General features: G+C 61.9%; 2 protein-coding genes across 2 annotated transcripts; one reads left to right on the top strand and one right to left on the bottom strand.

Moving 5' to 3' along the window:
• Positions 1–281: 281 nt before the first annotated feature.
• On the bottom strand, positions 282–5,230 carry BTBD17 (BTB domain containing 17). Its single transcript, XM_080682657.1, has 3 exons — positions 5,080–5,230; positions 3,102–3,378; positions 282–1,745 (listed from the first exon to the last, which is right to left on the bottom strand). The coding sequence occupies exons 1-3, from the start codon at positions 5,162–5,164 to the stop codon at positions 671–673; spliced, it is 1,437 nt and encodes a 478-aa protein (XP_080538783.1). The 5' UTR covers positions 5,165–5,230; the 3' UTR covers positions 282–670.
• A 1,924-nt stretch (positions 5,231–7,154) lies between these two features.
• On the top strand, positions 7,155–12,449 carry GPR142 (G protein-coupled receptor 142; the record flags this gene model as incomplete). The annotated part of the gene is made up of 3 exons (XM_080680878.1): positions 7,155–7,257; positions 10,750–10,908; positions 11,578–12,449. 3 exons carry the CDS (start codon positions 7,155–7,157, stop codon positions 12,447–12,449), a joined length of 1,134 nt encoding a protein of 377 aa, XP_080537004.1.
• Between the last annotated feature and the right edge of the window lie 11,399 nt (positions 12,450–23,848).

The following is a 23,848-nucleotide window of genomic DNA, read 5'->3' as shown; positions in this document are numbered from 1 at the left end:
CTCCCTACCCCCACACCCCATCGAACCCTGGCTGGGGCATGGCACCAACCTACAAACCCTGGGGGAAAGGGTGTTTCTGTAGACCCTGAGCCCCTCCCAGGTGTCATGCCCCATCACACCCGCCCAGGCTTCCTCCCAGGAGGTCGGAGATTGGGGTGGCCCGGACCACAGAAGTTACCCCGGGAGGTCCAGGCTCAGAAATTGCCGAGCTAAAGCCCTCAGCTTCAAGTTGTGAAAACTGGGAATGGAGTCGCCCCTCTTTCCAGCTGACCCATAGCCCTGACTATTCAGATGCTCTTATCTACCCTGTTCCATGTGGGGGTGAGGGGCCCGGAAAAAGCTAATGAAACACAGGGAACCCCCTCTCTTGGGCTGATTTTTCCCAGGGTTTGGGTGGTTCAATCATCCCTCGCTTCTCTGAGCATCTGTTTATTCAACCAAAAGTATCATCTTCAAGTCAGTTGCGGAATCAGCTTCTGAAACCAGGCATCTGGTCTACCACTCCTCACCTGGGCTCCACCCGACGTCACCAGCACCTGGTTACTCAGGGGGCCGTGGAGGCACCACCCCTTGCAGCGCCCCTGCCAGTCCCTCCGGTCAACGATGCCAGGCCTTTATTTCCCAGCCCCCGAAGCGGCTGGGACGCCAGGTTCCCGGCCCCGCCCCTTGGCTACTTGGGGGTCCGGATGAGGGTGTGGTAGACGGGCTTGACGATGAGGTGGAGATGCAGCGCGTTCTCCACCAGGTACTCGGAGTTGCGCCGCTGCAGGTCCGCGTGCGCCAGGAAGTCGCCCGCCTCCTCGCTGCTCTGGTGGAAGCTGTAGGCGTGGCGCACCAGCAGGCGGCCGTGCAGGCGCGCCCCCACCAGCACGGTCTTCTGGAAGCTCACGCCCGCCGCGTCGCCGCCGCTGCTGGCCGGCGTGACCACCAGGCGCGGCCGGCCGTCCTCGGGGCGCGCGGCGGGCAGCGCGGTGCCCGGGGCGTCGGCGTAGACGGGCCGCAGGCTGACGGGCAGCCAGCGCGGCGAAAAGAGCACGTTCCACGTGACGCGGCGGCCGGCGTCGTGGCCGCTGGGGCCCAGCTGCGTCTGGAAGCTGGTGCTGCGGTCGTCGCGGGCCGGGTTGTTGATGACCCACGGGGCGCCCCAGGCGGGCGCGAGGTAGTTTCGGGGCAGGAAGGCGCTGCTGTTGACGTCGAAGAACTTGGCGTAGTGCAGGGGCGAGGCGGCGTGGAACTGGTAGGCCTGCAGCAGCAGGTCGGCCACCGCGGGGCCGTGGCGCGCCAGGGCGGCCGAGCGCGCCTGCAGCTGGAACAGCTGCGCCGGCGGGATCATGGGGTAGCGGATGGCGCGCAGCGCCCGCTCAGCCACCGCGGAGGGCGGCCGCGCACGGCCCAGCCACGCCTCCAGCGCGTGGAACAGCTCCAGCTCGTCCTGCAGCACCAGGTCCGAGCGCGGCAGGAGCTGCGCCAGCAGCTCAGGGCTCACGGCGCCCCACTCGGCGCTCCCCGCCACCGCCGACAGGTTCCAGGCCAGGAACTGCAGGCAGCTCTGGCGCAGCGCCTCGTCGCCCGTGCTCACCGCGTAGTGGTACCAGCCCACCGCCGGGCCCGCGCCTCCCGCCAGGTGCGCGCGCATGTAGTCGGCCACGCCCCGCTGCAGGGAGGCCACGCCGTACTTGGCGGCCAGTCGGTGCAAGGGGATGGCCTGGGCCAGCTGCACCACCAGCTCGCCACAGTAGAGGTACCTGCGGGAGAGCGCAGATATGGGGTGGGGTCGGAGCAGGGCCAGCCTGCTGCTCTTTCTGAATCCAGAGGGGACCTGGCCTTGGGTGGAGAGCTCCGTGATCAGAGGCACAAAGCGAGTGGTGGGTCCTGAGGCTTCCTGTCCTTTCCTCTCACACCCATTCTACTTCCCAGCCTCCTCTTTCCATTTCTCGTGGGGACATAGGAATAGCGTGTATTTACTGAGCACCTACTAGATGCCGAGCTCTGTGCTCCATTGTGGGTGCAGATCCAAGGTCCTATCAGCTATTAGCTATGAGTGGACACGTCCGTTAACTTCACTCACCACTCAACCTTACGTCAAACTCCTAGGAAAGGGGGAATAACATACGCCCCTCAGGGTTATTGTGACCACCGGGGAGTGAGTGATGCTTGCTACAAAGCAGGTGGTCACACAGGTTAATTCCATTCTTGTTCTCACTCTTGCTCACTCACTCTCTCTCCACCTGCTGCCACCCCCCCACCCCCCACCCCCCCACCCCGCTCGCTCTTCCTGCCAGTCCCCAGTGGCACAGACCCACTGTCCCCAACACCCACGTCTCCCCTCTCCCAGCATTTCAGCTCTGCGTGTTTGCCGCTGGGAAGAAAGGGGGTTTCCCAGGCTTCCTCGTGGTGAGGGTGACCATGTGACTAAATTCTAGCCAGTGAGATGTCAGCAGCGGTGCAGGATGGGATTGAGGGGAAGGCTGGTTAAGTAGAACCACCTGGAGGGAGAGGAGGGAAGAACTTTTTGCCCTTCTGTGCGACCCCCTTCCTGTTGCCTAGATCTTGGAGGCGATGGCTGGAATCCTGGCAACCATCTTGTCTAAGCCATGAACACAGGGTCACTTCCTCAGACCAGAGTGTGAGTGGCACCCTTGTGCTGTGCATTGCAGGAGGCAGGCGGGGGAGAGAGCTGGCTAGCTTTCTCAGCTCCCTCACCCTGTGGTGGTTCCAAACCTGGCTAGACAGCAAACCGTATGAAGGCTTTAACTTTTTTTTTTTTTTTTAAATGACGGCTCAACCCCAGCCCCGAAGCCAACGCTCCAGGTGGAGCCCAGGATCCTTAGTTTTCAAAAGCTCTCCGGGCAGGTTTGGAAACAGCTCTGAGGGCCTCTGGTAGCTGACACCAACCCACTGAGCTTGCGGGCAGGGGCAGAGGGTCACGCGGCATTCGCAGGAAAGAGGGCAGAAGGAGGAGGGATGCAGGAAGTAGTAGCATCCTCACCAATGACATCCGGGAGATGGACCGAAAGGGCCAGGGCCTCCGGGACTCCCTGAGTGGGGGAGCCTGGGGCGTGGGAAGGGATGAAAGCCCCCCAAATCCGCCCCCTCCCCACCTGATGAACTTGTCAAAGACAGCGGCACAGTCCCCAGGCTCCTGCAGCAGCACTTCGCTCTGGTTGCTCAGCAGCTCCCGGAAACGCTCGCTGTGCAGGCCCAGCAGCAGGCGGTGGGCGTGGAAGACGCGGACCTCGTCGGTGCCCGCAGCCTGCACCCGCAGCACCACGTCGCTGGCGTTGCCCTGCCGCAGGAGCTCCTGCAGGCGCTGGAGCAGCACCTGGGAGTGGTTGATGGAGGTGCCCGCGGCCTCGCCCCCGACATCGGCTCTCTGGGCTGCAGCAGGAAGGAACACAGCGCGGTCTGCGAAGGCACCTGGGCCTGGGAGCGTGGTCCAGGCAAGCACCCGGACCACCTGGAGATGGGGGTGCCCAAGTATGGGCAGAGGCGGTGGGCCTGGGGAGGCTGTGCGCACACTTGTCTGTGCCCACGAGGTGCGTGGATTCCTATGTGTGCACACGGCTCATCCTGGTGGGGAAAGTCGTGAACCTGACCCTGAGCAGACCCTGAGGGGATGCTCTTGGGAAGGAGGTGGATTCCTGGCAGAGGAGGAGAGAGGGCAGGAACCAGTGGGAGACAGAATGCCCAGAACGGATCTCCATGATGCCAGACCCCTAGGCAAGGATTGAGCCGAAACCGGTTTGGCTCAGTGGATAGAGCGTCGGCTTGCGGACTGAAAGGTCCCAGGTTCGATTCCAGTCAAGGGCATGTACCTTGGTTGCCGACACATCCCCAGTAGAGGGTGTGCAGGAGGCAGCTGATCGATGTTTCTCTCTCATCGATGTTTCTAACTCTCTATCCCTCTCCCTTCCTCTCTGTAAAAAACCAATAAAATATATTTAAAAAAGGGTTGAGGAGCCCCTCACTTCCTGAGGAGTTAGCAGAAGTGATACATTCACCAACAAATATGTATTGAGCACCTACTATGTGTCAGACACTCTCTGGGGAGCTTGGAATATGGCTGTGATCAAAACAAGCCAAGTCCGCTCAGAGTTCACAGTAAGTGCACAGGCCAGCGCTCTAGTTTTCTATTGTGATCAACAAGGGAGGTGAGAGTCGTGGGGGTGGGGCTGCTTCAGCTCCAGGAGCCAACTGGAGGACGCATGAGGCCGAGAGCCAGCCCTGCTGACAAGGGTGGGCTTGCAGTGCTGGGAGCCGGGGGTCAGGGCGCTGGAGGCGGTGGGGGAGCTGGAGCAGAGCGTGAGTCAAGGCATGGAGGGTGCTATTTCCAGGCCCAGTTGCCCCCGTGGGTCCCCCTCTGGGAGACAGAGTCCATGCTCAGGGGCTGGCCTGTCGGGGACCAAAGACAGTGCAGAGGCTGAGCCGGGGCTGGCACCTGCGGGTGGGGGCTGGCATCCCCCTTCCAGGCTGGGCCCTACTGTCGTGTTTCCAGGGACGCCATGAGGGTCAGATGGGGACATGCACTCATTTACAGGAAACTCAGCAACAGATAATGCTGCCAGCAGCTTCCCCAAGCCGAGGCGGGTGTGAGGGGCCTTCTCGGGAGGCAAGGAGGGTATCTGACTGCAGTAGATGGGCACCTGCCCTCCCTCTCCCCCCCCCCACACACACAGGCCCGCAGCCCGTGTGAAATCGGAGAGAAGGCTCACACGAGAGCGTGTGTAAGGAAGGGGAGACTGAGGGAGAACGGGAGGGTGACGGGGGGAGTGGGTTCGTTTCCCAGCCCCGCCTCCCAAGCTGTCACTTTGAAGGACTTGAATGCTGATGGCATCATGGGCCTCTGATGGGCCAGCTGCCTGGGACAATGGGCAGTGGAAGGGGCTACTTGTGTTCGGACCCCGCCCATTGGCCAGCCCCTCCTCCCCTCTGAGGCAGGCTGGCCTCCCCCCAGACGGAATGGACTCTGTGCTCCTCCTGGTGGGCTGGACCCCACCCCCTCCTGCCACTGTGCAGCTAGGGCCGAAGGTCCTGCCTTCCTCCCTGTCCCCCACCCCGCCCCACCCCCTGCCCACTCACCTGCACGAGTGGCCAGGCCCACCAAGGTCAGGATGGCCCAGAAGCTGGCCCAGGACCCAGGCGTGGTGCAGCCCAGCCTCAGCATCTTTGTGCCCCTCCCCCACGCGCACTGGAGGGACAGCGAAGCCAGACCACTCCTCTCACACCCCTCCTCCTTATATAGGACGGAGTACAAGGGGATGGCACCCCCTTCCGGACCAGCCGCCCTCCCCCACCCAGCCTCTGCCATGGATTGGTGGAGACTGGCCCCAGCTGTTGCCCAGGCAACCTCTTAAGCCAGAGAGTGGCAGCCCAGGGGCTATTGTGCTGCCCTGGGCCCCTGAGCGGGCAGATCCGGCGCCCTCCCCCACATCTCCCACCCAGCAGAGCTGGTCCTTCCTCTCCCGGGCGGGCGTTGGGCTCTCCGAGAGCAGGCCAGGGGCTCCAGGCTAACAGACAGCGCTGGCCCAGAGGGTCCCCAGCCCCCTCCCCAAGCCCCAGGCGCAGCCTCTGCTCTGGCACAGAGCCCTTGGCAGCATCCTGGCCGGGGCACCATGGTGAGCAGGCAGCAGAGGAAGCGCCTGGGAGAGGGGAGGGACTAGGCGGCTCAGGCTCCCCCCCGCCCCTCACCCCTCTCCCATTCTGGGGTGGGTCAGCTTTCCCGCGAGGAGGGCAAGGGTGTCAATAGGGGCTCATAGGTAACTGGTGTCACTTCCTGTTTTGCTTTTCTGTGGAAGAATGTTCCTGGCATACTCTAGGGAGGGTGGCGGGCTGTGACCGTCATCCCCCCCAAAAGTCAAGATGAACCAAGACGGCAGGGCTGGGCCTAAGGCAGGTGCGCTCTATCCCGTGTGCCCACCCCTGCCCGCCAGCACAAGCCTGGGCGTGGGGCCTGGAGATGCTGAGGTGCACACCTGTCCCCCTGCCACCCTCCCTTTAAGTCACCTTCCTCGGTGGCCTCGGGTCTCTAGGTTCCCCTCCTTGTACGGCTTCTCTTCCGGGTTCTGTCCAACTTCAGCTATAATGAATGCTTCCCTTCCCAGAATTCCAAGGAGTCACCCAGCAGACCTGGCACTCCACCCGCCCATAGGAGAAACAGAGGCAGAGAGCTAGGACACGGTCTCCGTGGGTCAGTGCAGAGGAGTGCGCTTGTGAAAACGCCAGAAAGGCGAGGGGAGGTGGGATCTGAGGCCTGGGGGAGGGGAGGGAGGGGTCTGGAGCCTGGGGAGAGGAGGGTGGAGTTTGGGGCCTGGGGGAGGGGAGGGAGGAGTCAGGAGCTGGGGGAGGAGAGGGGGAAGTTTGGGGCCTGGGGGAGGGGAGGGAGGAGTCAGGAGCCTGGGGGAGGAAAGGGGGGAGTTTGGGGCCTGGGGGAGGGGAGAGAGGGGTCAGGAGCTGGGGGAGGGGAGGGAGGGGTCTGGAGCCTGGGGAGAGGAGGGTGGAGTTTGGGGCCTGGGGGAGGGGAGGGAGGGGTCTGGGACTTGGGGGAGGGGAGGGAAGGGGGAGGGAAGGGCCAGGGGCCTGGGGGAGGGCAGGGAGGGGGTGTTGTTGAGACCTCACCTTTTTAGGGAGTGAGTGGAGCTTGGCTCAGTCTTGATGAGAGGGACTCCTTAGAGGATGATGAACTGAAGTGGGGGCGGGGGCTCCCCAGAGATTGGGCTCTGAGTTTTTCCCAAGGCCAGGTCTTGTCTGGGCTGGGTGGGGGCCTGCCCTCCCTTGCTCTCTGGATGCATCGATTTCCGCCCGTGGCTGGCACAGACACCCAACAGCTCCACCCCCTCCGGTGCCTCAGGCAGAGCAGGAATTCGGCCTGGCACCTGCCTCGTCCGGGTTGGCAGAGATGGAGCTGTCCAGCCAGTGGAAACCCCGTCCGGCTGCCCTGACCTTCACGCCTGGTTCCCCTGGTGGACTCCACCATCCCGTCCCTGGCTGCCCCCTGCCTTCCCGTGGGCTGCACCACCGAGCCTCAGTGTGGTGGGGGTCCAGGCCGCGGGGGGCGTCCAGTTTCCATGAGAAATACTTCCCAATGGGAATGTTACTGATGAGAAAGAGACAGTGATAGAATAACCCACTACTCAGAAAATGGTGCTTTGGCGTGCATGGCTCGTAACTCCAGCCGTCTTTGTGGAAGAGGGTTCTTCCGGGCAGTCCACCTGCACCGCTGCTTTGGAAGCCTCCTGCACGGTGTCACGTGCGCCCCAGGTACAGCTCGAGTTGGACGGTTGGCATTTCACGTGCGCAAGGATCGGAGAGGCCCGGGATACCAAGGAGCCTGGGAGGGTCCCCTCTCATTCCCGTCCCTGGAGGCCCCACCCCCTATGTCTCTAACTCCCGTTATCCACGGAGCTCCTCTGATGACTTAGAAACTGGCTTTCTAGGAATAGGCACTCTGTTCTTGTTTTTCGCAGTCTGAGGGTTGCTGGAGTGCGTGTGCGTGTGTGTGTGCATGCGTGCGTGCGTGCGTGCATGTGTGCGTGTGCATGTGCGTGTGTGCGAGCATCTCGGAGCAGAGAGGAAAGAGGGCGTTTGCCCTGCAGGGTCCTGGAGATGGAGGATTGGAAATGCTCGCTTTGTTTTGCCTGAGCACCTGGAAACTCCACGATTCCTTGAGAGCAAGTCTGAGGAGCTCTCAAGCTAGAACAATTCCTGCCCAGACGGCTCCTTCCTGCCCAGGACAGACTGTTTATAACCTAAGCGACTTGGTCTCCCGGCCAGGAACAGGCAGAGCCAGGATGCAATCGCTGCTGCTTTTCTGCCCGACCTTTCTTCCCACAGCCCCTGCCGTCTGCTCTGGGAAGCTGTGGCAGTTGCCGTAAATGGCCCCGTTGTGCGAGGACTCCCGAGCGCCGTAAAAGCAGCTGCACACTTTCGAGCTTGGGGCAGGGAGAGAGTTTCTGAACCTACTGAGTGGGGGGGGGGATCGGACGCTGGGCTGCAGTGACACCCCCCTCGGAGGGTGGGCTCCAGCCAGCCCTGCCCAGACCGCAGCCTCCCTTCCGTCTGTACCGTCTCCCTTCCTGAGCTGGGGTCTCCTCGGACACTGAGCTTGGGGAACAGGGAGTCACGAGTTTAGGTTCCGGGCCCCGTGTCCTCAGGGGGCCACACTAATAACGCACAAGGAGGAATCTTGCCCTGAAGTCACTCACACACCGTTGAACGCTTCCCCTGAAGCCAGGGTGTCCGGTCAGGGGTGGCGCATCCGCTTTACTGCCTCTGCACCCCCGTTGTGCTGTTCCCCCGACTTGAATGCCCTTCCCTATCTGAGTGCAGTGGCCTTAACTGAGCCTCTCTGAGCCTTGGTGCCCTCCTGTGCGAAATGGAGATACCAGAGTTGGCGTGGGGGCTGCCAGGGGCGTGGCAGATGTAGGGATAGAGTGGGTGCTCAGGGAATGGCCGAGCCCCACACACAGCTGGCCTCTCTGACTCGACTGTATGAGCTCCTGTTCACCCCGAGCCTCATGGTGGGGGGTGGCGGCCTGGGGAATGCTCTGTGCTTCCTGGAAGTTCACTGCCCTCTGGGGCTGGGGCCCTGGACGCTTGTCCTGGGGACCTGAGTGGGTAGTTTCTACGCCGGTCCCCCTACGCCAGTGGTCGGCAAACTGCGGCTCGCGAGCCACATGCGGCTCTTTGGCCCCTTGCGTGTGGCTCTTCCAGAAAATACCACGGCCTGGGCGAGTCTGTTTTGAAGAAGTGGCGTTAGAAGAAGTTTAAGTTTAAAAAATTTGGCTCTCAAATTTCAATCGTTGTACTGACCTGGCCAAAGCTGGTGGCTTCTCGGAGGCCTGCAGTGTCAGGACTTGGCCACCAGGGGGCAGTAAGACACTTGTGATTGCTGATTGCTGCTGGGGTGGCCCTGGAGGTGGGAGTGGGCAGAGGGGCGGGGGGGGGGGGGGGGGGGGGGGAGGGGGGGGTCAGGTAGCTCCAGCCCCAGAGGAAGGATCTAACTTAGGGAACCTGGAAGCCGGGTTGGGGGGGGGGGGAGGTAAGCTTGGGAAGCGATGGCAGACTGGGTCTCGGCTCCCCCTCAGGTCACCCCGTGTGGTCCTGGGTGCCCACTCGGGGCTGCACTGGTCACTCTCCCCGGGGTGGGGGTGGGGCCTGGCCAGGCGTGGAGTCCAGCCCGCTCTGAGCGCTCACACACCGGCTGGTGTTTATTTGCCAGTGACTGATACTCCGTGAGGGATGGTCCATTTCACCAGGCCCAGGAAAACAACAGCTTGCCGGGGGCCACTGGGTCCTGGTTTCCCAGCGCCGCTGGCAGCCTGCTCACTGCTGACCCCTCTCAGTGGGCACAGGGCCTCCGGACACCCCCGGCCTGCAGCCCCTGTGGCCGCCTCCTGGTCCCACCACCCGCAGCAGCTGCAGGACCAACTCCTCCAAGCCCAAGGCCTCTCTCCAGATCTGGGCTGGGCCCACGATGACCTCGCCTCTCCCTCCCAGCACTGGCTCCCTCAGCCCTCTCTGCAGACCTGCCCTCCACTCTTGCATGCTGATAGAGTCAGTTCCCCAAACCCTTCTGCCTTTCCCCAAAGTCGGCCCCGCAGGGTGTGCCAGCCCCCGCTGAGCCCAGGCGGGTTCCCTGAGAGTCGGGGAGCACACCCCTGTCCTCTCCCCAAGGTCTCCCTCCCAGCTGTGCACGGGCCCTGCCTCGGCGCCCTTGGGGATTCAGGTTTGCTCCAGGCCACACTTACTCTATAGGCTTCTTCCCCAGAGGCTCAGCCCCACCCTTTCCTTCCTCCTCCTCCCTCCTCCCCACAGTCCTACCTCTCTGCCCTGAGGGCTCAGTGCGGCTGGAAAAACCACAGGGCAAACAGCTGCTTGGAGAGCTGGCGATGCTGGGAGGGGCCTGCAGGGCCACTGGGGGAAAGCCACAGGGCGACCTCGAATTCAGGACCCAGGAGCCTGAGGCTCGAGGGGCACGAGACAGGTAAAGTGTCCAGACCTGGGTGGGAGGGGAGAGGCGGGTGGAAGGGCAGGTACCGAATCCGGAGGCTGGGAGCCAGGTTTAGCAGGGGCTGGGGGAGGGACAGCTTCAGCAGGAAATCATAACTAGAAGGTGAAGCCTAAAGACCTAAAGTGGGGGCTGAGGGGCGCAGGGCGGTCACCCTGCCTTCTGGACTCAGTTTCCCCATCGGAAAGCCAGGGCCGCTCCAGCTCCCAGATGCTCACCAGGAAGAAGGTTGTTCTTGAGCGTAGAGAGAGGGGAGCCTGGTAACATCTCCCCTTGGAGAGGGGCGGCTGTTGAGTGGAGCCAGGCAGCTGCTGTGGGTCACCCTCGGTCACGGTCGCCGGGACACTTAGGAAAATCACAGCCACTCCAGGCCCTCGGCGGACCCTCCGGCTCAGCCTGCCCGGAGCAAGGCTGGGGAACGTGCATGTTCACGCGTGCCCACTCCTGCTTTCCAGGCGGAGGACCCACCAGGAGCAACGTGGTGGAGAAATGGTCTCCATGGCAGCCAGACATGCCACCGAGGGCTTCCTCCCATCAATGGGGAAGCCAGGCCACGGAGGGCGGGAGGGCATGTGGGCTTGGCAATGAAGACTGTCCTTTGGCTGGGCCTGACCTGAGGGTCTGCACAAAGCAGGGGCGAATAGAGACCTCAGGGTCAGGGTTAGGGTCAGGGTGGGGCTGCTACCAGGCCAGGCTGGAAAGATATCAAGTGCTCTAACCCCACGCCCTTCCGCCCTTCCTAGCCGGCCAGCCACGAGTGGCCATGCTGCCCACACCCAATGGCAGTGGGCCGAGCCCGGAGCTTGAAGGCCATCGGCCAGAGACCCCGGAGAGGTCCCCGTGTGTGGCTGGTGTCATCCCTGTGATCTACTACAGCGTCCTGCTGAGCCTGGGGCTGCCTGGTGAGTGGGGAGCTGGGGTCCTGGGGGTGCCCAGAAATTGGGGTGCTCCTTTGATGGGAGCCAACCCTCTATGCTGACCCCTGAAACCCAGGATCATAGACCCCCGAGGCTCCCCTTGTCTTTAGGGGGGGTGATCTGGGTCCCTGGGGAGCAAAGCTTAGTGGGGAGTAAAAGTGAGGGGCCAGAAGTTGGGGTACTCAAGCTAAACCCCAGGATTCACCAGAGCAGACAGCCCCCACCCACCCCAGCAGTGAGCACACTCCTAGGACAACTGAGTCCTTGTAGGATTCCGCAAAAGCTCCTGGTCCTGCCCACCGCTGGCAGAGAGCAGAGCTGGCGGGGGTGGGGGGGGTGTGGGAGGGGGCACGGATGCAGGAAGGGACAGGTGGTCCAGGCCTTGGGAATTACCCATCCCTGCCTGTCCAGGGTGAGGTCAGTGGCCGGGGGGGCGGGGGGGTGTGGAGTGGTGAGGGGGACAGTGTGGGTGGACAGGCAGGGCTGACCTGGCCAGCCTCCTGAGAAAATGAGTTTTCAGAAGAGTCTGGAAAGAGGAAAAGAAGCCAGAACAAGCAGGTGGGGAGGCACGGTGACAACACCTTGGAAAGCCAGGTCCCAGCGGCCCTTCTAACGCCTCTGACCTCTCCCCTCTGTGACCGCGGCTGCCGTCAGTCAACCTCCTGACCACAGTGGCCCTGGCCCGCCTCGCCGCCAGGACCAGGAAGCCGGCTTACTACTACCTGCTGGCGCTCACGGCCTCGGACATCGTCACCCAGGTGGTCATCGTGTTCGTGGGCTTCCTCCTGCAAGGCGCCGTGCTGGCCCGGGAGGTGCCCCGGGCGGTGGTGCGCACCGTGAACATCCTCGAGTTTGCCGCCATCCACGCCTCGGTCTGGATCGCTGTCCTGCTCACGTTCGACCGGTACAGCGCCCTGTGCCACCCCCTGCACCACCGTGCGGCCTCATCCCCGGGCCGGGCCCGCCGGGACATCTCCATCGTCCTGGGTGCTGCCCTGCTGACTGGCATCCCCTTCTACTGGTGGCTGGATGTGTGGAGGGACCCGGACCCCCCCAGCGCGCTGGACGAGGCCCTCAAGTGGGCTCACTGCCTCACCGTCTATTTCATCCCTGGCGGCATCTTCCTGGTCACCAACTCGGCCATCATCTGCCGGCTGCGCAGGCGGGGCGGGAGCGGGCGGCGGCCCCGTGTGGGCAAGAGCGCCGCCATCCTGCTGGGCCTCACCACGCTCTTCACCTGCCTGTGGGCGCCCCGCATCTTCGTCATGCTCTACCACCTGTACGTGGCCCCGGTGCACCGGGACTGGCGGGTCCACCTGGCCTTGGACGTGGCCAACATGGTCGCCATGCTCCACACGGTGGTCAACTTTGGCCTCTACTGCTTTGTCAGCAAGACCTTCCGGGCCACTATCCGAGAGGTCATTCACGATGCCCACCTGCCCTGCATCCTGGGGCCACAGCCAGAGGGCACGGTGGCGGAGCCTGTGCTGAAGCCTCCGGGACTCCCCGAAGGGGCAGGATTGTAGAGGGGGGCCCAGTCAGCGAGCTTGGGGGGGGAGAGGGGAGGGGCCAGTGTACACTGGGCCTTTGTGGTTGTGCCCACAAAACTTTATCAACGCCCTACCTTGCAATCTGAGGGCAGAGGGAGGGGGTTCTCCCTTTGGGGACAGCGCCCCCCCCCCCCCAAGTAGAGGGGAGGACAGTTTACCCAACTCTGGCATTGCTTTTCCAGCAATTCCCATTTCCGGAAACAAGGAGAGGGCTCTGCCAGGCACAGGCTCACAATGCCAGCTGCTGTGGGCATTCCATGATGAGGGGCATTTCACCTGGCACATTAGGAAGGCAACAGTAATGCTGGCTGAATGAGTGAGCGAGTGAATGAATGAATGAATTAAATACTAGATGGATGGGTGATGGATGGATGGATGAATATGACTTGTTTCCAGCCCACCCCATTTATTGATTTCAGAGAGGAAGGGAGAGGGAGAGGGAGATAGAAACATCCACGATGAGAGAGAATCATGGATCGGCTGCCTCCTGCACGCCCTACACTGGAGATCGAGCCCACAACCCCGGGCATGTGTCCTGACCGGGAATCGAACCGTGACCTCCTGGTTCATAGGTCGATGCTCAACCACTGAGCCACGCCGGCCGGGCTCCCACCTAATTTCCTGGGGCCCGCCTCTAATTCCCTAAATTGGCCACTTCTCTGGCTTCAGTGAAAGGAAAGGTACCCCCAGGATTCCTGGGCTGGAGGAAGCGAATGTGCGGGTGGAGCACGGGAGGGGCTGTGGGAAAGGGGTGCCTTAAAGCAGGTGCCCCAGCGGTAAGGAGATGCAACCCCTTGGGCTGCAGCCATTCCGGTTTGATTCCACTTCCCTCCCTCCCTGGAGCAGAGCGGGCTTCCTGGGGGGGCCAGTGTCCTTGTTGCCGTGACTCTGGGAGAAGGAAATACCCTCTCAGCCCAGGGGCCGGGGAGGGACAGCAGGAAGGGAGGACTCCCCGCCCTCGGGCCCACTCCACTCAGAGAAAAGGCCTTTCTCCACCGCAGGGAGGAAGGAGGTGGCTCCTCCGACCCGAGACTGACCCTGAGGGGCTCTGGGGGCCCTGCCTGCCCCTCCAGGGCCCCCTCTCCTGGAGCCGCAGGGGGAGAGACTGGCAGATGGACCTCCCACCTGCTCCTGTGCTGGGTAAACACATTAGGCGGCTGCTTTCTGCTTCCCGGTCAGGCTGAGCTGACCTTTCCCCTGCACAGGAGGTGCAGGCCAGGCCCACACCCGCACCCAACCCCTTAATGGGGTCACATAGGCGAGAGAGCCAGATGGACGCCGGGCCTGCAGCCAGCGCACAATCGATGCTCGGCTTTTCCCCCTTTTCCTCTCCTTCTACCCGGAGCAGGACCCACCAGGGAAGGACTTTGGCCACTCCCAGAAGGAGGAAAAGGCAGGCCCCGGCCCTTCAGCCACAATTCCAAAACCCAGCCTGCTCGGAACCAGAGCGCTTTTCCCGAGTTTCTCCTGACACATCCGGTGGCAAAACCCAGTCTGACCCGACAAGAGCGACGATCGGACGCTGGGGTCCAGACCTAACACCTGAGTAGCCACACCGGACCCGTCTCTACCCCGAAATACTCCCAGTTCTGAGACACGTCTGGTCCCAGGCGTTCAGAGAGCGTTGAGGACCTGTAAGTCCCCCATTTCCGCCACCGCATGGTCTTGGCCTGAGTAGATTGAGGGCATCGGGGCCCCCCTGGGCACACAGATGTGCAGTGGGCAGAGGTGATGCACCAGGGCTTCATTCTCGCTTAAGGAGGAAGAGGTGCGCGCGCAGGCACCCCCGAGGGAGACGGGGATGTCCACCCCGCAGCCTCGCCCCAGGGTCCAGCCCTACAGGAGGCGGCTCTGGGAAGGAAGATGCCTTTTGGTGCAGAACGAAATGGAACACAGCTGGGGAGGGACCGTCTTCCCACCCTGTATAACATCCACAGGACCCTGAAGGAGAGGCGCCCAGATCAGGGAAGACCCTTGTCACGGAAGGCAGCCACCGACGGGGCAAGGACGGGTGCCTCTCAACGGGCAGGTGAGCTGCAGGAGACGGAGATCCACACGCCGGTTCCTGGTGAAACCAGGGACTTCCCGGGACAGGTGGGGAGGCTCCGTGGAGCAGGTGGAGTTCTGCACAGCTGGGGCTTTGAGCCACGAGAACCGGTGTTAATATTAAAGCGACCTCACTTGTTACCTGCGTGTTGTAACCGTTTTACAGACATTAGTCTTGGGCCTGTCCGATTGGGAAACCGATAACCTACTTTCCTAGTAAGTTGCATCAGGAGAGAGTTCCTTTGTAATGAAGAGATCATCGCTGTGATAAGGATGTCCCCAGCATGTATGTAAATGAAAAGTATTATGAAAACGGCTCTTGTTCCTCTGTGCGTTTTTATCATTAAACTCCCAATGGCTTCCGTGAAGGAGGCTCCGGGTCCCCCTCCTCTCCTCCAACCCATCTGCTGAAATACTTGGCTAACAGGAATCCTTCCTGAAGTTCTCCTTTCTTACAGACCCCCACCCACGGGCCAATCCAATCTGTCAGACGCTGTCCAATCTGTCAGTCGATGGACTGTTCCATCTCTAAGTCTTTGTGAACATGGGAGGGCAGATATTTTCAAGCATCTGTCATGTCTTCCCAAGTGCAGATATGATGTTTGCTGGTTTGGAAGTTGGTTGACAAGTTGTTTTCTGGAATCTATATCTGTGTGTGTATTTTTAAAAATATGTTTTCATTTATTGTTTATTTTTAAAAATATGCTGTTACTGATTTTTTTGTTTGTTTGTTTAAGAGAGAGAGGAAGGGAGAGGGAGAGAAAGAAACATCGATCGGCTGCTTCCGGTAGGCCTCCCACGTGGGATCAAGCCCAGCCTGGTACATGCCCTGACTGGGAACCAAACCAGCAAACTTTCAGCACACAGGACGGTGCTCAACCACGTGAGCCGCACGGACCAGGGCTCACCTTTCTCTTCTTTGTAGTGGGTGTAGCAAGATTTAGAGTCAGGCTTGTGTCTTTAGTTTTTTGTGTGTATTTTTAAATTCATACACACACACACACACACACACACACACACACACACACACACACACGTATACTAGATGCCCGGTGCATAGATTTGTGTACCGGTGGGGTCCCTCAGCCTGGTCTGCATCCTCTCACAACGCAGGACCCCTCCGGGGATGTCAGAGGCCCGGTGCATGGATTTGGCCCGATCCCCGCAGGCCAGACCAAGGGACCCCACTGGTGCACGAATCCCTGCACCAGGCCTCTAGTATGCATATAAGATCTTTGGTTAATCTCTTCCCACCCTCTCCCCTCCCTCCTTCCCTCTGAGATTCATCAGTCTGTTCCATGTTTCCATGCCTGTGTATTGAGTGTCTGCCCCCTGTTGGTCAGTGCATGTCATAGCTACCAGTCAAATGGCCACTTAGGCTTTTATATATATAGACTAGTGGCCCAGTGCACGAAATCTGTACACATTAAAAGGGGATTAATTAGAGGAAATAATTTAATATTGCTATTTGCCCTTTCTCTATAATAGAAGTTTCAGAGATAAAAGAAAATTAGTAAAATGTATATGAAAACCTCCCTCCTGTCAGAGTCTGGGGTGCACCATGGGACCCAGAGTCAAGTCCTTGCCCCACCCACATGCACCTCAAAATTGCCTGAGACCCAGACCTGCCCCCCTCCCTGTCCCCCCCCCCCCCCGCATTGGCCTAGATCCAGACCCAGCCAGTCCCACCCTTGTTAAGCCCTGCCGGGCAGGGGACGTAGACTCAGGTCCCCTGGCTTGGTGCCAGGATGGGGAGTGGCCTGAGGTCCCCCAGCCCAGACCAGGCTGAGGGGCGTGCCTTGAGGTCCCCCGTCAAGCCCCGCCGGGTGAGGGGCATGGCCTGAGGTCCCCTGGCCTGATGCTGGGGCGGGAGGAGCAGCCTGAGGTCCCCTAGCCCAGCACAAGGACAGGAAGTGCACCTTGAGGTCCCCTGTCAAGCCCCACAGGGGCGGGGGAGGGTGTAGCCTCAGGTCCCTGCTGATTGCTCGTTAAGGCTCCTTATGGGAACTTGGCCTCAGCTGTGGGTGCAGCCATCTTTGTGAGGGAGTAATGGTCAATTAGCATATTCCCTGTTTATTAGATAGGATATATATACACACACATTTTTTTTTTATTGATTTTAGAGAGGAAGAGAGAAGGAGCATCAATGATGAGAGAGAATCATTGATCGGCTGCCTCCTGCATCAAGCCACTGGGGATCAAGCGCACAAACCCGAGCACCCACCCTGATGGGGAACCGAACTGGGACTTCCTGGTTCATAGGTGGATGCTCAATCACTGAGCCATGGTCAGCTGGGCAGTCTTGTGTTTTTAAATGTGGTCTCTCCTTTCTTCTTGTCCTCACCCCCCCACCCCCACCAGTGTTTCTCCCTTGAAGGGCTTCACTGGATTTTCCCTTTTTCTTTTTGTCCAAAAGAAGAGACAGGCTGGTTGGGTAAAAGGGTCCACAGCTGTTCACCTCTTCCCGGGCACCGGGGAAGGAGCGGGGCGGCGGGGGAGGGGGGTGGAGAAGATGAGATAGACAGGCCTCTGGGGGTGGGGGGAGAAGATGTGATAGACCTCTAGCGAATCTGCTGGGGTCACCCAGAGGGTGGGTCCACACTTTCTGAATTAAACATCGAGCCAGGTTATAGATGTTGGTGAGCCAGGTTATAGATGTTGGTGGCCAGGTTATAGATGTTGGTGGCCAGGTTATAGATGTTGGTGGGCCAGGTTATAGATGTTGGTGGGCCAGATTATAGATGTTGGTGGGCCAGGTTATAGATGTTGGTGGGCCAGGTTATAGATGTTGGTGGGCCAGGTTATAGATGTTGGTGGCCAGGTTATAGATGTTGGTGGCCAGGTTATAGATGTTGGTGAGCCAGGTTATAGATGTTGGTGGCCAGGTTATAGATGTTGGTGGCCAGGTTATAGATGTTGGTGGCCAGGTTATACATGTGCTGGGAGCGATGACGGGCAGCCTCTGACATGGGGGTGTCTAGGGAATCTTGGCTCCCCGCCCCCCCTCCCCCCAGCCTTCCCTCCTTTGTCAGCTTGAGCAGCTCAGTGAGGCCAACTCCGCCTTTTGCCTGTCGCTACCGTCTCAGACAGCAGGGGGCGCTGCAGGATGGACAGACAGGACTGGGAAGATCCAAGTTACTGCAAAGAAACTGTCTGCCCTGGGGCCCATGGCCTGCGGGGAGCAGCCCGGTGGGAGGGCTCAGCTGTCCCCCTTGTCACCCTCCTCCACCCTGAAGCCACGAAGCCACGTCCATCTGCCAGGCTGCAGCTGTGGTTTGCAGATCATGCTGGCGGTTGGAAAGGTTTCCCAGCGAGCGTGGCACTGTGTGAAGGGCCCTTTCATGGCTCTCCTTCCCCCTCCCCCCTCCTTCCACCCTCTGCCCTCCTCCCTCTTCCCTCCCAGGCAGGTCCAGCCGCACATCCCCTGGCCTCGGGCTCTGCTAAGGGAGCTTGGCCCATCTGGGCTCAGAGCCCCGGAAGCCTGGGTCAGCGCCTTGGGGTCCCACTCGCCCCACTCCAGCCCAGTTCCACCTGACCCAGCCGCTGGCCGGCGGGTCCTGGTCATGACAGCCACCTGGGCATCCTGCCCTCCGAGGGAGCTAGAGCCTTGGCAGCGGGGATGGAGGGAGAGGGGCCAGGAAGGTGAGGGAGGGAGACTGCAAACCCCAGTGAGTCACGGGCAGAGCAGGGACCCAGGGCCAGGGTCACCCACGCCTGCCACTGCCCCGGAGCTCCTCCCTCTGGTCACAAGAGGGACAGCCTTTTGCCTGACCCCCCCTTTGTCTCCCCCGCCCCCCATCCCCGATGGCTCTCCCCTGACCTTGCCAACCTGCAGCCTGGAGCCTGGGGAAGGGATGGCGGGCCTAGTCCTGGCCATTTTGGGGGAGAAGAAGGGAAGGTGGAGGGCTAGTCACAGAGACTCCCACCTCCTCCAGTCTCAGGCCCGCTCTGGCCTTCACACCTCTATTTACCAGTAAGGGAGCTGGAAGGGGGAGCCCCCGGGGAGGAGGTGGGCCACCTGCCGGCACTCCCTCACTCCCTGCAGTTCCTTCTGAAGAAACTGGGTTAGGGCCTCGCTTAGCCTAGCGCTGGCCTGAGATTGGAGCAGCAGAGCCCACCTGTCCGCCTCTACCTGCGCTTCCTCCTCCTGGGCAGGAGTGGGGAGGGGACAGCTGGTCTCCCCCCCCCCCACTCCCCACCCCCACCCCCCGGCCACAGGAGCTCCAGAACCCCATCCTCCTGGCCCGGCATGAGGAGCTGGGGCTGGCAGGGGCTCCGATGCCAGCCTCCTCCCTCCAGCCTGTCCGCTCGCTGCTGGAGGGGAAGGAGTTAAGGAAGTCTGCGGCGTTTCTTCCCGGACTCCTCCCAGATGTATATTTAGCAGGCAGGGCCCGGCGGAGGAGAGGAATGCCAAGATGCCTGGCACAGAGCCTCTGATTGCCACGCCTCTCGGAGGGTGGGGCGGGCGGGGTGGGGATGGAGGCAGGGGCGGGGCCCCGAGGGGGTGGGATGCTGGGAGAGGGTAGCGCGCAGGGAAGCGGAGGGCAAGTGTGAGTTGGCTCTAAGGAAGGCTGGGGTTCCAGAGAGGACTGGGAGGCGCGGAGTGGAGCAGGACCGAGGGCCCCAGTCTTCCAGGGACGTGCGTGGGTTGTGGGGAGCAGAGCTGGGCACGGGGTTCGCCAGGGACGGCGTGAGGCACAGACTGCCACCACCTGTGGGAATGGCTCCGCTGCTTCCCTGGGCCACGGGCCTTGCACCCCGAATGCTCCTCCCTCACACTGCTGCCTGCGCTCTGGGCTCTCCCCTCAGCCGGCTCTCTGCTCCCTGGCCCCGGGACCCCAGGGTGGGGAGAAGCGAAGGCCGCCCAATGAGGACAAGCCACGGCTCTTGGCACCAGGCTTGCTGGGCAAGGGGTCAGCCACCATCACTGGCACTGGCGGGAGCCGGAGCTTTCTAGAAGAACAGAGGGAAGGCCTCAGGTGGGGCCCATGTGAGGCTGTCCGCCCAGGGAGTCTGCGGGGGGGCGGGGGGCAACCAGGTTTGGGGCGTCCTATGGGACTGGTTCGATTGGTCAGAGGAGCGTATGAGGCCTTCCCTGCCTGATCCCAGGCTGGAAGCAATGCTAAGGATTAGGGAGGCTGATCAAGCCTGGCCACCTGGGGTCAGTTGCTTCCGGGGTTATCTGGGCCCCCTGGGCCAGGTGTTCACGATAGAGGTCTGACCTCCGACCTGTCGGAGTCACAGATAACGGGCGCTTCCCAGACCGGCTTCTGCGGGTGACGCGGCAGAGTTCGGCCGTCACCCCCCTGTGCGTTCAGCCTCTCGCAGCGACCTGTGCGCCATCCAGTGTTCAGGCAAGCTGACCAGGACCCCGAGAGGTCCCCCCGCCCCCGCCCACCTTCTGAAGGCGAGGCTCCTGCCCCGCAGCCTGTGCCTCCAGCTCCTGCTGTCAAGAAATCTTTATTAAATGAATGTTAGTGTTTATGATCACCCTGAGGGGAACCAGGTGGAAAGGCAAAAAGCCAGTGAGTGCAGGATCCCTCCCATGACCTCTGTGCGCCCTCCTCCCTCCTCCCTGCCCCCACCTCTGTGCTCCCTCCTCCCTCCTCCCTGCCACCCCCTCTGTGCTCCCTCCTCCCTCCTCCCTGCCACCCCCTCTGTGCTCCCTCCTCCCTGCCACCCCCTCTGTGCTCCCTCCTCCCTCCTCCCTGCCACCCCCTCTGTGCTCCCTCCTCCCTCCTCCCTGCCACCACCTCTGTGCTCCCTCCTCCCTCCTCCCTGCCACCACCTCTGTGCTCCCTCCTCCCTCCTCCCTGCCACCACCTCTGTGCTCCCTCCTCCCTCCTCCCTGCCACCCCCTCTGTGCTCCCTCCTCCCTCCTCCCTCCTCCCTGCCACCACCTCTGTGCTCCCTCCTCCCTCCTCCCTGCCACCCCCTCTGTGCTCCCTCCTCCCTCCTCCCTCCTCCCTGCCACCACCTCTGTGCTCCCTCCTCCCTCCTCCCTGCCACCACCTCTGTGCTCCCTCCTCCCTCCTCCCTGCCACCACCTCTGTGCTCCCTCCTCCCTCCTCCCTGCCACCCCCTCTGTTGCTCCCTCCTCCCTCCTCCCTCCTCCCTGCCACCCCCTCTGTGCTCCCTCCTCCCTCCTCCCTGCCACCCCCTCTGTGCTCCCCTCCTCCCTCCTCCCTGCCACCCCCTCTGTGCTCCCTCCTCCCTCCACCCTCCTCCCTGCCACCCCCTCTGTGCTCCCTCCTCCCTCCTCCCTGCCACCCCCTCTGTGCTCCCTCCTCCCTCCTCCCTGCCACCACCTCTGTGCTCCCTCCTCCCTGCCACCACCTCTGTGCTCCCTCCTCCCTGCCCCCACCTCTGTGCTCCTCCTCCCTCCTCCCTGCCCCCACCTCTGTGCTCCCCGGTTGGAAGCTGAGACCACCGGCTGAGACTGTCTAGGTCTGGGCCAGTGGGCCGGGAGGTAACTGCCTCCCCTCCCACCCCACCCCCACGAGGGAAGAGCAATCTGCAGGAGGGTTATCTACCCCTGTTCACTCGCTGGTATAATCCAGGGATTGGGATTCTGGTCCAGCCTCGCTGAGTCGGAGGGCAGCCAAGGCAGAGGACGCCTCCGCCCCGGAGCTGGCCTGGGGTGCAGCCGAGGGGGAGGAAGGCGGGATTCTAAGGTGGCCCCATGGCCCCCATCCCCGCGCTCAGGTCCCATTATGCAGGAAGAGGGACTTTCTGTGTGGGGAGGCCGCCCGCAGGGAGGGGTCGGGTGAGCTGCCGCAGGTGTGTCCTGTGCTGGCTGGCCCCAGGGCCCTGCGCTCCCCAGCGGCATGGTGACGGCGATGGTGACGATGGTGACGTGAGGCCCTGGCCCGTAACCCAACACTCCCTGCTGTGTCCGCATTCCTGCGAGCCCAGGAGCGGCCAGGATTAAGGCCGGTCCCCTGGGTTACCCGCTCAGGTGGGTGTGGGTGCTCCTGCTCCGGGAAAGAAACAGGAGACATCATTTCAGAAAGCGGGTGCCGAGTCAGTCCCCTCTGACCTCGGGCGGCAGGGTCACCCTGAGAAGGAACACGATTGGGGTGAGCCACCGTGTAATTGTTGATCTTTCCAAGGGCTTGGTCCTGCTTCCTGCTGAGTAAACACCTCCAGGGGTCAGGAAGGAGAGGCGTGATCACAACCTGATAGAGACCGCTCGCACCCAGAGCCGGGGACCATGGAGTCCACCCGCTCACATCACACAGGCTGGGCCTGGGGAGTCTGAGCCCCCAGGGAGGTGAGGGCCCATGTCTGCCCCCCCACTCCCACCCCCACCCCCACCCCCGTCACAGACCTGGCCCAGGCGCGCTGCAAGGAGGAGGGTGGGCAGGGCCTCCAAGTGGCTTCAGGCATTTTGAGTCTCCATCCCTCGCCTCCTCTCTTCCTTCTTTTCTTCCAAAAGGCGTCCAGAGAAGGGCTTGGTCCTTGGAAAAACTCAGGGAACAAGAAGCATAGTGTGGCCCTGACCGGTGTGGCTCAGTGGATAGAGCATCAGCCTGCGGACTGAAGGGTCCCAGGTTCGGTTCCAGTCAGGGGCATGTACCTTGGTTGCGGGCACATCCCCAGTAGGGGGCGTGCAGGAGGCAGCTGATGGATGTTTCTCTCTCATCGATGTTTCTAACTCTCTATCCCTCTCCCTTCCTCTCTGTAAAAAATCAATAAAATAGATTTAAAAAAAAAAAAAAGAAGAAGAAGCGTAGTGTGGCTGGGCGGACAGAGGAGCGGGAGAGAGACAGCAGGGGCCGGAGGGTCCTAGGAGGAAGGAACCCGGGAGAAAGGGGGGCAGCGGCCTATTCAGAAGCCAGAGGGTGGAGAGGAGTCAGGATGAGAACACGCAGAGGAAACAGGTCTCGTAAGGCAGCCTGTCCTTCGGCAGAGCCGCGGGCGCCAGATCAGATAGGCAAAGGGCACACTTAGTTCTCCTTATAGACTCGATTGTGGTTGGTTGGGAGGAGGGAGCCCTGGTCCAGGGGCCTCGGTCACCTCCAGGATTCCAGCAGCGGGTCCCACCCCCACCCCACCCCACCCCACCCTACTGCCTCTCTCCTCCAGACTTGTCCCCCCCCTCTCTGACACAGCCCTGACCCTGTTCCTGCATGAAGCCACCCAGGGGCGTCCCCCTGCCCCAGGATGAAGTCCTGACTCCTCCACATGGCGGCCCTCACGGCCGTGGCTCCCGTCTCCCCAGCCCTGGCTTTCCCCATGTCACCCCGACCCTGCTCCGGCCAAGCTGTCAGGGGCCATCGGATTCCCAGCACCTGCTCAGTGCCTGACAAAGGGCCGTTTCCTTCAGGCCCCGGGAAATGTGTTCTGGGTGCACATATGGACGAGCCGTCTGGCCCATGAGAGACTTCCCTCTCAGCTTTGGAGCTCCGAGCAGGGCCGACATCCCGTCCACGCGCACCGACCAGGCCCTTGCGTGGCCCTTGCTGTGCTGGTCCCCGGCAGCGGCTCGGCAGGCTCCCCTGGGCCCCAGGAGTGGAGGGCGGCCTGGGCCCTTCCCACCCGCACCCCCGTTGCCTGCAGGGGACCCCATGTGTAGCCTTCCGTGGGGTCCTGGAGAAAAGAAAAGGCCACAGGGCCTGCAGATGCTTCACAAAGGAGCTTTGGATTGAGCTGTTCCACCGCCCAGACAAGCAGGAGACCGAAGCCGAGGTGGGGCCACCCAGGAGGGGGGGAGGGTGGGAGGGTGCACAAAGGGTAGATCTGCTCCGAGGAGCCCAGGGCAGAGGCCTGCAGCTAAGAAAACATTTTTAGTGGTTTCTGCTGTGGGCACCTGCATTCCTGAGTCACTGAAGGGGAGACGGCCCCAGGGGCAGGGGCAGGGTGGGGGGCGCCCCACCTGGCCTTGCCACAAGGAACAGGCTTTGAAAGGAGTTAGACACATTAGAGAAAGTGCCGGGAGCATGCTAAGGGCAGACGGTGCGTATAGAAACCAGGAGCCAACAGGCAGGCCGAGGCTGCGGTGAGGAGGTGCGGTGGCGAGGCCAGGCCAGAGGCGATTGGGGGGGGGGGGGGGCACAGTGGGCAGAGCCTCCACTCCTCCCCCCACTGCCCTCCCCAGTGGTGGGCCATCTGTGGGGGACGAACCCGGGGCCACCTCTCTGGGCTGGCACCATCTGGGTGGCCAGGAGGTGAGCCATGGAATGCCCGGGGAGCAGCCAAGTGCTGAAATCACTGTGCCCAGGCCTGCCCTTCCCTGTGAGGGGGTGTGAAGTGGGGAGAGGCAAGAAGCTGAGGAGGCTGGGGAACTCTGAAGCTCCCTCCAGGGTGTGAGACCTGAGAACAAGGGT

This window comes from Plecotus auritus, assembly GCF_963455305.1.
Source record: "Plecotus auritus genome assembly, chromosome: 7".
Taxonomy (NCBI): domain Eukaryota; kingdom Metazoa; phylum Chordata; class Mammalia; order Chiroptera; family Vespertilionidae; genus Plecotus; species Plecotus auritus.
The sequence above is the reverse complement of the archived record's forward strand: the minus strand, read 5'-3'. Positions and strand labels throughout refer to the sequence as shown.

Excerpts from the sequence above, each read along its gene's own strand:
- BTBD17 (XM_080682657.1), bottom strand. The coding sequence starts at position 5,164 with ATGCTGAGGCTGGGCTGCACCACGCCTGGGTCCTGGGCCAGCTTCTGG. Across the intron at positions 3,379-5,079 it reads GGGCCTGGCCACTCGTGCAG|CCCAGAGAGCCGATGTCGGG; the intron begins GTGAGTGGGCAG and ends TTCCTGCTGCAG. Across the intron at positions 1,746-3,101 it reads GTCTTTGACAAGTTCATCAG|GTACCTCTACTGTGGCGAGC; the intron begins GTGGGGAGGGGG and ends GCTCTCCCGCAG.